This window comes from Protomyctophum parallelum, assembly GCF_964188405.1.
Source record: "Protomyctophum parallelum genome assembly, chromosome: 14".
Classification (NCBI taxonomy): domain Eukaryota; kingdom Metazoa; phylum Chordata; class Actinopteri; order Myctophiformes; family Myctophidae; genus Protomyctophum; species Protomyctophum parallelum.
This window is the reverse complement of record NC_139709.1, coordinates 12,654,531-12,669,106: the sequence shown is the minus strand read 5'-3', so window position 1 is coordinate 12,669,106 and position 14,576 is coordinate 12,654,531. Positions and strand designations below refer to the sequence as shown.

The 14,576-nt window shown below is 40.8% G+C and overlaps 1 protein-coding gene across 5 annotated transcripts in view; it reads left to right on the top strand.

Moving 5' to 3' along the window:
- Positions 1-14,576, top strand: part of mast3a (microtubule associated serine/threonine kinase 3a) — an 85,831-nt gene that overhangs the window by 31,295 nt on the left and 39,960 nt on the right. For all 5 annotated transcript variants that reach the window (XM_083782540.1, XM_083782542.1, XM_083782541.1 and 2 more), the window contains 4 exons: positions 2,551-2,708; positions 7,970-8,045; positions 9,416-9,625; positions 14,055-14,156. In XM_083782540.1, the coding sequence (XP_083638666.1) occupies positions 2,551-2,708; positions 7,970-8,045; positions 9,416-9,625; positions 14,055-14,156 (546 nt within the window). The remainder of the gene's footprint in view (positions 1-2,550; positions 2,709-7,969; positions 8,046-9,415; positions 9,626-14,054; positions 14,157-14,576) is intronic.

Genomic DNA, 14,576 nt, shown 5'->3' with positions numbered 1-14,576 from the left:
GACACCAGGCTGAAAATGGTTAAGTGTTTCTGTGTTTTATTAACCCATTCTGGGCGGGAACCCCTGTTGGTGTTTTAAGCATTATGTTACGGTTTAGCTATTGAAAAATAGCAGATCTACAAGCTCATAGCGCGGCACCGAGTGCCGCGCTACGAGCTTGTAGGTCTGCTATTTTTTAAATATCATGAAAATGTGGCGCACATCTTTGAATATTATGTTCTTTCAGAGTGAACTTTTTCAAGTCAAGTCTTTGCTTCTAGGAGGGTCCCTGGAACGACATATTTTCAGATGGTGGTCGGCGGCCATTTACATATAATTTCTGGGGGTCCTTGACATGAAATAGTTTGAGAACCGCTGACATGGAAACTTGAAAACTGTCAGGATTTAGAAGACATTTGTAGAATCGTTCCCAGGTTTCCAATAAACCCATTACGAAGAGCCTTTGACTGCATAATATCCACATTGAATCCATTTGGAACACGCCCCCCCCCATCAGGTTCAGGTTCATTTATTTGTTTGTCCCCGTGGGGCGATTTGCTTTACAGCAAGGCATAACACAGGCAGGTAACACGAAACACAGTAAAAAAGGCACATAGTACACATAGAACATTAAAACAGGATGGCAGTGCAAGGTATCAGTGTAACATAATTCATAATATATCATATCATCGTCGCCTCCTCCTGGGCATTCCGCAGAGGGTGAAAAACAAGGACAGAAATGCGGTTTCTGCCAAAGTGGAGCAGGGAAAGCTTCTGTCTATAAGACGCTGAGAAGGGATTTGTTATGATGTTGATGCTTCATTTTGCAGACTGCCTGAGCAGAGGAGGATAATGTCCTTGTTATAACTGTGACATCTCATTTCAAACCATAGAGAGGAGGAACATGAAAGCCTTTAACCCGTTTAGACCTGACGTCGAAATCCTGACAGTTTTCTGAAAAACGTACGTTTCTATGTCAGTGGTCCTCAAACTATTTCATAACAAGGAGCCCCAGAATGCTATGTACCCCATCTGAAAATATGTAGTTCCAGGGACACCCCCCCCCCCCCCCCCCAGAAGCAAAGATTTGAGTTAAAAACATTCGCTCTGAAAGAATATATATTCAAAGATTTGCGACACATTTTTCAAAAATTGCAGACCTACAAGTTCATGAGCTTGTAGATCTGCTATTTTTCAATAGCTAAAGTACAACATTAATGCTTTAATGCTTTAAAACACCAAAAGGGGTTCCCTGCCCAAAAGGGGTTAACCCATTTAGACATGAGCTCGACTCTACAAATGCGTTCTAAATCAATGACCTAGCCTCGACCTCCTACAGGCGTATGGAAAGGCTCAACTTATGTATCTTGGATAGTATTTTTATGCATGCTTAGAGAGCAGTTTATGTAGACTTATAGCATTTTATGTAAACAGCACTATATAGTTTATATGCATAGTTTCATAGATTTTCCACTGTTACACTCTTAGCTTATGTATGATTCATGATAACTACTTTGTATGTAGGCTATTTGATGTATTACCATCTTTGCTTTCTTATTCTTTGTTCTTGCTTAATGTAAGTCGCTCTGGATTAAGAGCGTCTGATAAATGCCTGAATTGTAAATTGTAAATCATTTCCTCATGTTTCTATGTCACTCGCTCTTAAACATTTTCATGTTTAGGACCCCCAAAGATATATGTAATTGGCCACCGACACCCAGGTGAAAATATGTTGTTCCAGGGACCCCCCCCCCCAGAGGCAAAGATTCAAGTTAAAAACATTCACTCTGAAAGAATATATATTCAAACATTTGCGCCACATGTGCGCTATTTTTCAAAAATAGCAGACCTACAAGCTACGAGCTTTGTAGATCTGCTATTTTTTCAATAGCTATAAAGCATAACATAATGCTTTAAACATCAAAAGGGGTTCCCGCCCAAAATGGGTTAAGCTTCTCAGTATTAGCGGGGCTGATGAATTAGCTCGGTGTGATTCTTGTCGGCGTAGAAAAGCTTTTCAAACGCAGGATGTCGTGTCTCCTCAAAGCTGCAAAAGCAAAGACTACAAAAAAAAAGCCACAGTCGAAAAAGCTGATTAAAGAGACTAGAAATAATTGACCATGTAAATGGAAAAATGTGGGCCTGTCTGTATGTATTCAGTTACATTTTAATTAGGATGACTATGTAAATGTACGTTAGTTATTTTAGCCTTTATTCATCCCCGAATGTTACCGTGTTGCTTAAGACCCGAGGACGCGTCTGTGTCACCTTATAGGTCGTAACCACTTTTAACCGTTATTTTTATAGCTGTTGGAAAAATAGCAGATCTACAAGCTCATAGCACAGCCTGTGCTATTCGTTTTCGTCAGTGGAAAAAAGGTAGTCGACGAACATTAGTCGACGAAATCAACACTGCATATAAAATACGAAACACACTGTAGAACCGGCCTCAGGTCAAACATAACATCATGGGTTATACTTATTATGTCATGGAATGATCTGCTTCATGTCTATCGTCGTTCACTAAAACACTTCTTCTCCGTTGTCTTTCCTTTCCTTCCTCTTGTCCAGTCCTCCTCTTCCCAGGAGTTGTTGCACCACCTGCCGTCACAGCCCACACAGGACGACCTCCATTTCCTCTTCAAACACTTCCGGAGCACGGAGAGCGTGGCGGACGAAGACGCCGCGCACCAGCCGCCGCCCGCCAGGCTCCGCTCCCGCAGTCTCAGGTGCTTAACTCATTTATTGGCGGCGGCTAGGCTAGCTGTTAGCATAAACCCCAGTTCCAGGAGCCACCACACGGCGTTCACTTTAAAAGACAGGAGTTTTCCCTCCCCCACACATGTGCACTCGCTACAAGCTCATAGCGCGCCACCGAGTGGCGCGCTATGAGCTTGTAGGTCTGCTATTTTTGAAAAATCAAAGAACCACTGACATAGAAACATAGCTTTTTCAGAAAACTGTCAGGATGTAGAAGACATTTTTAGAATCTGATCTCAGGTCAAAATGGGTTAACAAACAGCACCCCCCCAAAAAACAGGACCCCAGCCAAGTATATACTTATAAGTCCAAGTCTATACTTATACGTCTAAGTCTATACTTATAAGTCCAAGTCTATACTTTTCATGTTTGTTTAGAGTACAAGAAGTGAGGCGCCCCTCACTTCACACAAGTGTGATTTTTTTCTCCCTCTACATCAAGGACTCCATCTTGTACCATTTCTTTACTATTTAAAAATAGTTCAACTAGCCAATCTACATCAACACGTTGTTAGCTTGTAGATCTGTGTCTATTTGTACTATTTTTTAATGTTTTAAAGGGCAAATAAGGGGTAAGGGGTGGCGCAAGATATAGGGACAAATGTCTTTGCAGTAACATTGCTGATCTACAAGCTCACAATGCATTGCACTGCACTGTAAATCAGCAAAAAAAAAGAAATCCCCCAGAATTGTAACGCTAGCGTTCATTTGTTTAAGATTGATATTTTGAGGTATAGTTCAGCTTTATTTAGACCGGCAGGGCACAGAGAGGGAGATGGACGAATAGAAGCGGGGGAACATCACGTTCGTTGACCCAGAAATCTGAATGATAAATGATGATGCAGACAATATACTCCTGCATGCTTTGTTGTGCAAAAACAATCTGAAGCCTATACGGCCTAGTTCAGCTGAACTTCACAGTAAAGATCACTTAATATATGGTTTATGCACCAATGCAGAACCACAGGCATGGATGTGAGTATTTAAATGTAAGCAAATGAGTTTTAACTTTTAAACCCATTTTAGACCTGAGACCAGATTCTACAAAATGTCTTCTAAATCCTGGCAGTTTTTCTGAAATACCCCATGTTTCTATGTTCAGTGGTGCTCAAACTATTTCATGTCAAGGACCGCACTCACTCTGAAAGAATATATATTCAAAGATTTGCGCCACATTTTCACATTTTTTCAAAAACATAGCAGACCTACAAGCTTACAAGCGCTTGTAGATCTGCTATTAGTCAGGAACTTTAGTTGGTGATATCCCTCTGGTGGAATTGACTCATCTCTTACCTGTGTGGCTGGTGCCCACTAGTGGGTCTGTGAGGATATTGCAATTTGCAAGTGTGGTCCCCCAAATAATTGGCAAAGCAGTAACATTTGAAACTAGATAAAGTGCCAATCGGCACAGGTCTCCACCAGGATTCTTCCTCAGCCTAGTGGGAATATGCGTGCACAGTTTCATCGCAATCGGACGCTGCGTTGAGGAGTTGTGGCCATTTGCTACTCCTGAAAACTGTAGGAGCCAATCGTGGCCAATCAGGATGGAATATGAAAAATCAAACAAACCTGTCTTGATCACATGACTATGGAGATCATGTGTACCGATAGTAATAATAGAAAATGTGTTTTACATATGTGGGCCTCCTGGTGGCGCTATAAAGAGAGATGTGAAAAATTCCAGGCAAAGGTTTTTCCTTGGCCTCTAGGGAGTTGGCATACAAAGTTATCCACAGATCCGTGCAGTTAGAGGTAAAAACACTTTTGGGCCAGTTATAGCGCCACCTTGAGGCTGAGTTGAAATTGTTCATGTGGCATTTCGTCCTCGGCCTAGTGGGAATGTGGGTGCACAATTTCACGGAAATCACGCGATGTGTTCATGATTTGCAGCATTTTGTTTGAAACTGAGCACTCCTGTGAATTTTGGAAGCCAATCTTAACCAATCAGGATGGAGTGTGAGAAATATGAAAGACCGGTTTGGTTGAATGGCTCTAGAGAGACTGTGTACCAATTTGCGTGATGTTTGGACACAATCTGTAGGTGTACTGTGCAAAAACTTGTTTTGCACAAAGCGGCCTCCTGGTGGCGCTATAACAGGCCGTTTTGGAAAGTTTGGGGCAGAGGTTCATGGTTGGCATCCAGGGAGTGTGTGTGCAAAATTTGGCATCGACTGGGTTAACGGTGGCCGAGATTAGCTGCTCACGGACGGACGGACGGACACACGGACGGACGGACACACGGACGGACAGAGTGCAAAACATACTCTCCCCCATGCCTTCGGCTGGTGGAGACAAAAAGATTGGGGAACCAGTCAGTGTTGATTTCGTCGACTAAAACTAAGGCGAAAAATGTTCGTCGACTAAACAAACTAATACTGAATGGAAACTAAATTAAAACTAAGCTATGGTGACTAAAACTAAGAACTATAGTGGACAGGAGATCCAGTATAATAGGGGTTGCATGCTGAAAATAGCAGATCTACAAGCTCACAACGCGTTGTGAAAACTATTCAAGAGACTACGTCTAAAACTAAAATAGAAATTTGCTGCCAAAAACAACACCAAAATCAACTGTAGATTTTAGTCGACTAAAATCTTATGATATTTAGTCGACTAAAACTGGACTAACACTAAAACATTCCTGGTGACTAAAATGTGACTGAAACTAAATGAAAACTATTCAAGAGACTATGACAACACTGGAACCAGTGCACTAAAGTGCCACACAGCAGCACTCATCTCAGCAGTAGCAGTAGAAGTAGACTAGAGCAGTGCTGCTGAGAGGCAAGCCTGTTGAAGACATTTAGGTGTGGCACAGTGTGTGTGTGTGTGTGTGTGTGTGTGTGTGTGTGAGAGTGCGTGTGTGTGTGTGTGTGTGTGTGTGTGTGTGTGTGTGTGTGTGTGTGTGTGCGCACGCACGTGTGTGACTTGATGTGGTTGGCTTTACCATGACGTGATCCTGCTTGTGCATGTGCAACGCACGCACGCAGGCACGCGCGCACACACACACACACACACACACACACACACACACACACACACACACACACACACACACACACACACACACACACAGCCTGTGTCTGCTATAGGAAAAGCTCTAGAAGCGAGTTAATCTGGAGTCTAGATTAACTCGCTTGCTGCCATAAAAAAGCAAACGGGTGGGAGTGGTGAGGTCTCTTCCAGTATACCAATGGATGTTATACTAGTAGATGTAGATCTGCTATTTTTCAATAGCTAAAGCATAACATAATGCTTAAAACACCAAAAGGGGTTAAATCAAAGTAAATTAATACATGGAGGATCTGCTTCCCAGCTTACAGGCGAACATAGTCACTGCACAGCATTATGTGTAGCGCACGCACGCACACACACAGACACACACACACACACACACACACACACACACACACACACACACAGAAGCAACTGCAACGCTTAAGTTTAAAACAAACTGCAACTATTTTTAAACGCCAGAGCTGACTATAGTCACCCGTCATTCACCAGCTGAAGAGGCCGATGAATAATGGCTGGTGTTCCCCCCCATACTGTATATAAATAGGTCTTTAAGAAAACTCATCGACTCCATGGTGAATATTGCAAATATGATGTCATTATATTGGGTAATAAATACCGTATTTTCATTTGTTTTCATTAGGCATCATTAAGCATGATGTTATACTTTAGCTATTGAAAAATAGCAGATCTACAAGCTCGGCTACGAGCTTGTAGGTCTGCTATTTTTGAAAAATCTTGAAAATGTGGCGCAAATCTTTGAATATATTCTTTCGAGTGAACATTGAAACTGAAATATAGAAACATAGGTTTTCACTTTCAGAAAGCTGTAGAATCGACTTCAGGTCTAAATGGGTTAAAGTTTAAAAAAAAAGTGCCTTTACAAACTAACTTAAAATAAAATTCACAGGTGTTTAGCGTGAACGTACCCTTATAGCCCAGCTTACAGACAGAAAAATGATGTATCCACAAAGTGCAATAGTTCAAAAAAAATATGTGAGCAAATGCCACTTGCTTTCTGAACGTATACAATACGTTACATTCAGTACTGTACCTGTTCATAACAGGAGTCTACACTAAATGGGCCTTTCATTTAAATATAAGACCAGGGATTCTGTATTCTGTATTCTGTTCTATAAATTACGTAGATTATAACATTTATGTAACTGTGGTTTCTGGGCCAGCTTTGAGTAACTGCACACATTTGCCATGGTGAACTATAACGCTTGTCCTAGAAATAGTAGCAGAGGGTGTGTGTGTGTGTGTGTGTGTGTGTGTGTGTGTGTGTGTGTGTGTGTGTGTGTGTGTGTGTGTGTGTGTGTGCGCGTGCGTGCGCGCGCTCGCGTGTGTGTGTGTGTGCAACTACTCATGTTGTCACCAAATAATAGCAGCAGGGAGGGTACATGTGCAACTGTTGATATTTGCCCTGAAATAGACTGTGTGTAACAGGTTGACGCTGTATTTACTAGCATGCAATATTATATGTGGACATAACATGGATCACTATTTATAACATAACGTTGACATTACGTTGATTTATAATGGCACACACACATGTCACCACTTCTAACGGAGTAGATAAGGCTATGTGAATGTGGTATGTGAAATTGATCAGTATCATAGTAAAAAAGTATCCACTTCAAACGTGGCATGTCGCAGGCTACAAAGTCACAAAGAAACATAAGGAAAGCATTGGTTGACTCCCCCGTGAAGCCCTCTGAATTTATTTTTTACGGTGGTGAGAAATTTACTTTGCGTGAATTCGAAAAATGACACGGTAATACATCCCATTTAGACCTGACGGCGATTCTACAAATGCCTTCTACAGTTTTCTGAATAACCTCATGTTTCTATGTGAGTCGTTCTCAAACTTTTTCATGTCAAGGACCCCCAAGATTATTATGTAATTGGCCGCCGACCCCCATCTGAAAATATGTTGTTCCCCCCCAGAAGCAAAGATTTGAGTTAAAAACGTTCGCTCTCAAAGAATATATTCCAACTTTGTGACTCATTTTCATGATTTGTCAAAAATAGCAGACCTACAAGCTCGTAGAGTGCCGCGCTATGAGCTTGTGGATCTGCTATTTTTCAATAGCTAAAGTATAACATAATGCTTGAAACACCAAAAGGGGTTCCCGCCCAGAATGGGATATATATAGTTAGAAGAACATAACCCATAAATTAACATTTTTGCAACTCTTTATCTCTGCACATAGCCCTGGGCGGACGTGTGGGACATTCGACAATGAGATCGTCATGATGAATCACGTTTACAAAGAGCGATTTCCCAAGGTATAGTATCATTTTCATGTTTCCTTTTTATGGCTCTTGCTCTACTACTACACTAGGTGAAGATCACATGTCCTGTCCCATAATATACCTAATTTTCACATTTAGCGACGCACCAGGCGCTATCCCGGATGTAGCTAGAAGTAGCTTTATGTAGCCAAAACACCCCCGAGGCGATCGACAACAACGAGCTATGATTAATTCTAACGCGACTAGGGACGGGACCGCGATGGCCTGTCTAAAACATAATCTTTGATTAGAATGTGTTGTTCCGCTGCTGCTGCTCACTGAGCACACATGAACGGTAAAGATATACCAAGGATTGGACAGTGATGTCACTATTATGCTACACAACACGGAAGCAGTGTTGTTTTTGGCTTTCAGTCATAGTCTCTTCAATAGTTTTCATTTAGCTTCAGGCACATTTTAGTCACCTGGAATGTCTAGTTTTTAGTCGAATCTACAGTCGATTTAGTCGACTAAAATGTATTTTGGCGGGCCTCGATGCCGTCGTAATGACAGTTATTTTTCACTTGCTGAAAATAGCCGATCTACAAGCCCACGCGCGACGCGTTGTGAGCTTGTAGATCGGCTATTTTCAGCATGCAACCAGGTGTAAAATGACTAGTCATCATAGCTCAGTTTTCATTTTGTTTCCGTTTGGTTTTCGACAGTGGAAAAAGGTAGTCGACGAACATTCTTCGCCCATAGTTTTAGTCGACGAAAACAACACTGCGGTGAACGGTGGTTGGGAATCAGTGATTTAGCACACAGTCACTAACTTCTGTGTGGTATAACAAGTAAGACGCGCGAATGTGGGAAGCGAACACAGCTCGTAAATTGCAATAACAACAATTAGAATAAATTACGTACTTTTTTAAGGTTCTCTTTTTTGTGTTTTTTTTAAAGGTTTTTTTTTGTGTCTGTGTGTGTGTGCGTGTGCTTTTTTAAGTTAATTGTTTTTTAGTTTTCCGTAAGTTTAAAAAAAAAGTTAAGACAGACAGTTTTGGCCAGCTTCTATAGTTAGTGCTCACTGCATTCGCAAAGAAAGTTTCCTATATTTGACCGGGGACAGTGGTTTGATATACAAGGGGGACATGGTCATTTTTCAGTTCTTTACATATTATGAAACTGCACACTGTAACCTTTCATATGATGTATTGCTCATTGAAATTGGAAAAAAATGAAGAAGATATGACCATCTGAAACTTTTTGAACCGGAAACCCCAAAGTACAGAATTTGCCCTGCAAAGTTTTTAAATAAAAATATACCGGGTTGCTTATTTCTCTCGCAGAATCTGGCAACCCTGCAGCGATAGCCGTTAGCTACATAAGCTAATATATTGATATCCATCCTGTCTATAACATCTCAGGCGACGGCCCAGATGGAAGGCCGCCTGCTGGACGTCATCGCAGACTACTCCCCGGGCAGCAGCCTGCCGCTGGCCGACGGCGTGCTGGGCTTCATCCAGCACCAGCTGGTGGAGCTGGCCCGAGACTGCCTGGACAAGTCCTACCAGGGCCTGGTCACCTCGCGCTACTTCATGGAGCTGCAGGAGAAACTGGAGAAGCTGTTACACGAGGTGGGGGAGAGAGTTGGCATTGTCGTTGTTTTATATACATATCGTTTGTTTCATTGGGGACAGTTAAGGTCTACCTACCTACAAAAACCTGCAAAACTCACAGTCCCACACCTGGAAACATTTTGTTCCCGGGGATATATAAGATTTGTGTTGTTAAAATGATTCTTTGAAAAGTGCAGATCCGCAAGCTCACATCGTGTTGTGAGCTTGTAGATCTGGGGGACCCCCCTGGGGGGACAATGGTCCCTGAAGGACTTATTTTCTCAGTACGTCAGTCTTCTGAAAAGGAGGCCAAATTTGAGAATCAAGTTATAATAAGATCACAGAGTTCATTTCCAACGACCCCATTGGTAGCAATTATTGTCCAGACACTAGGTGTGTCTCTTCAAAATAATTATTTTCAAGTCATGATGGCAGCAAATATGAGTTTCCAGCTGGGATGGTAGTTTCATTAAATCAAACATTTCTCACAGTCCGGTTCTCTAATAACTTATACACTCGGGACTCTGCAACCATAGCGACCAAATGTTGTAGAAATGTAGAAACTGGTTTATGATCGCTCCTGTAAATCCACGTTCTGACATGATTGGATTAGGAAAATTAACCGGTAACACCCAAAGAGAACTCCCTGTGACCTCAATCTTTCAGTAGCAGTATTAGTGAACTCACGCTGATAAGGCTGCTATCTGATAATGGCAAGGTAATGCTAGCTTAACCCATTTTGACCTGAGATCAGATTCTAAAAATGTCTTCTAAATCCTGACAGTTTTCTGAAAAAGCTATGTTTCTATGTCAGTCGTACTTACATTTTTCAAATATAGCAGACCTACAAGATCGTAGCGCGGCGCTATGAGCTTGTAGACCTACTATTTTTCAATAGCTAAAGCATAACATAATGCTAACACCAAAAGGGGTTTCCGCCCACAATGGGTTACGATAGGGGAACGGTGTTGATACGTTTATTCATACACCTTTTCCTAATATTTATTAGACACAGTCTAAGACATTTCCCAGCAGAAAAGGTTGGTATATGACTATAACTAAATGGACAATATGGCCCAAAAACTTTCAGTGAACCTACTGTACGGTAAAGCACGGCCCACACTCCAGGACCTGCCTAAGATATGTATGCACTTCATTTAGCGGAGAATATCTCAACCGCGAACAACTTGGGAACTGTGAAAAGTTCTCTATCCGGGGGCGGATATACCCAAAAATGACCACGTCCTTTTTAAAATAACCGCCACATAAAACATGCCTCTTATCTTCCATCTAAACCGTTGGAGCTACAGATCAAAACGTTCAGAATACTCATGTTTGAATACTCAGTATAGACCTTAATGTACACGGCGGTCATCTTTCCATAAGTTAATGGCAGGGTGGAAACTAGCCACAATTTGCCAATGATCGCCCATACATCCAAACAGACAAAGTCCAATGACCGCCCATACATCCAAACAGACAAAGTCCAATGACCGCCCATACATCCAAACAGACAAAGTCCAATGACCGCCCATACATCCAAACAGACAAAGTCCAATGACCGCCCATACATCCAAACAGACAAAGTCCTATCTGATTGTATTAAATGATGTCAAACTCACCGACATTGCAGCTGTACGAAAAGCTTGAATTATCCTCTTTTGAAAAAAAGAAAAAGAAAACTACGAATAATGTAAAATTTATATAAAGTCATGTAAAATATATGTGTAAATGTATATGCCGTGGTATTCTTTTTTTTAATGATTTGTGATACCGATAAACAGGAACTTAACGTCAGTCCTATTGATCCAAACGCAATCAATTGATTGATAATTATAACAAAAATGCACTTCGGAAATCAAGGGGCCGATCACGCCATTTTGATGGAAATCGGATCGGGAGCAAAATAAACGGTGATCGGGACATCCCTAGTATCAATATTATATCCATATCATGATATTAGACTGGATATTGTCTGTGATTTGGGATATTGTGTACTATTGTGATATGGCATAAGTGTTAAATGGTAAACGGTTGAGTAATGACAGAGTTACAGTGTGGGGGTCCCTCTACTGTACCCTCTACTGTACTGTACTGTCACTGTACTGTACTGGCACACCCGAAATCACCATATGTGACCAGTGCCAGTAGTTTGATATACAAGGGGGCCATGGTCATTTTTCAGTTCTTTACATATTATGAAACTGCACACTGTAACCTTTCATATGATGCATTGCTCATTGAAATTGGGGGGGAAATGAAGAAGATATGACCATTTGAAACTTGTTGAACCAGAAATGTCAAATTGGAGAATTCCCCCTTCAAAGATATCAGCAGTGATCTGTCACTTTAGGGGGCGCTGTTTTCCCTTCATTCCTCCATTAGCCAACCAGCAGTGTTGCCATGTCTGCTTATTATAATTAGTTGGCCATGTTTCTAAAGAAAAAGAATGCATAGGCCTACTGTACCAATAAGTCTTCACAATTAGAGAATGTTGTTATAATTGATAGTTTGCCTATTATCTCTCCTTTTTTAAATAGGCTACTGCATTTATTTGCCATTTTGTACTATGAAAAAAGGGCAAAAAACAGTGGCAGAAAATTAGGCTTATGTAAATGGTCCAGATGAGTACAAATAAGATAGCTATATTAGCCTGTTATTATTATTATTTTTCTGCAGAACCCCCATCTGAAAATAATGTATGCCAGGGACAAGATTGGTTTTGTTATATGCTTGTAGATCGGCTATTTTTGCTTATTTTGGGCTTGTTTTCATATACGGGTTGCTTGTTTCTCTCGCAGAACCTGGCAACCCTGCAAAAAAATAGCCGTTAGCTACATTTAGCATTATATATTGATATCAATCGTCAATCCTGTAGCTAAAACAAGTACATTATCGCGTTATATTACATATCGATGTGATCTGCATTATTATGACCTTAATTTTCATGGCAGGTACATTCCAAAGTAACTAATAAGAACCACGTTATGGTGACATAATGTTACAATGTTTACAATACATGCTAGAGTCTTCTTCTTCTTCTTCTCTGCTATTGGAAATAAGAAGCCATGTTCCATTGTTGTGATGACCAGTGCCCCTAGCTAAAACATTAGCATGAATTAGCTTTAGGAGGACCGAAAATAAGCACACTTTTTACAAAATACGACTGTTAATACTTCTTTCTCTGCTATTTCTGTTAGCCAGTTAGTGAAAGACTAGTATTATCTTCAAAAACGATTGTGTACAAAAAGCGGAATTTTTGCGGAATTTGCATACTTTGAAGGTAAAGCTGATTTTCTGATTAGCATTGGTTAGCATTGCTTAACTCAATGGTTTAAACATTAAACATAGTGACTTGTTTACGCAATTACAATGACTTAATGACACTTAAATGACTTTCTGATGGAATAAAAACATTCTTTAACATTCCAACTGTTTTTATGTGGCTAAAAACGAAAACCACCAAAAAAAAATAAAGAATCTATTTTTAGATTCTATTGCTATATGCTATTGCCGAGTTGTGGTTCAAATCACTGGCACTGGTCACATATATATACAGTTAAAATGTGCGTGTGTGTTTGTGTGTGTGTGTGTTAGGTTGTGCACAGGTGGTGAGAAACAACCGTGCTATTTTCGTGATCATACCCACCCAGCCACCCAGCCAGCCAGCCAGCCAGCCAGCCACCCACACACACACATAGTCACTTAAGGAAGTGGTTGCACCACTTTAAACATATAAACATCGGATCAGGGAAAAATCGGTGTTGGCAGATACTCAAAATCAAATGATCGGAATCTGATCGGAAAGGGAGCAAAAAAACCCCGTCCCTAATCGATATAATAACATCATTATCGATCAACCAGTTCCATCGGTGTATGAATGGGTGAATGAATGTAATGCACAATCTATGTAAAGCGCCTTGGATAAAAGGCGCTATATAAATGCACCGTTTACCATATACACGTACAATATATACTCCAAAACTGTGGAATGCACTTTCCATTGCAGTCAGAACTGCAGCATCACTCCCAATCTTCCGCCGTAGCCTGAAAACCCACCTTTTCAGACTCCATCATGGCCCATAGCACTTACCCTAACCCCTTAGATAGCATTTCTGTTGGCTTAGATAGCATTTGACACAGACTTATAGCATGTTATGTAGACAGCAATATAATTGTATTGTATATAGTCATAGCACGCCATAGTAAATATGTATAGTTTATATGTATACTGTATAGTGTATGTATAGTTTCATTATATAGATATTCCACTGTTACTTTCTTAGCTTAAGCATGTTTCATGATAAATGCTTTTATGTGATGTATTCCCATGCTTTTGTTCTTGCTTAAATGTAAGTCGCTCTGGATTAAGCGTCTGCTAAATGCCTAAATTGTAAATTGTAATGTATTTGACAATGTACTTTTTGTTCCTTCTCTCTCCCCCCAGGCGTACGAGCGTTCCGAGAGCGAAGAGGTCACCATCATCATCAAACTGGTGAAGAATATTCTCATCATCATCTCCCGGCCCGCCAGGCTACTGGAGTGTCTGGTAAGACCAGCTACTCCGCTATATTACTTTTAAGAATATAGAAACTTTAAAATAAATCTTCTAAATCCTGACAGTTTTCTGAAATACCTCATGTTTCTGCGTGTTCAATATTTCATGTCAAGGACCCCAAAAATTATATGTAATCGGCCGCCGACCCCCCATCTGAAAATTTGTTGTTCCAGGGACCCCCCCCAGAAGCAAAGATTTTAGTTAAAAACGTTGGCTCTGAAAGAATATATTCAAAGCTTTGCACTACATTTTCACGATTTTTCAAAAATAGCAGACCTATAAGTTGATAGCTTGTAGATCTGCTATTTTTCAATAGCTAAAGAATAACACAATGCTTAAAACACCAAGGGGTTCCCGCCCAGAATGGGTTAACCCGTTTAGACCTGAGACCAGATTGTGTGTGTTTGTGTG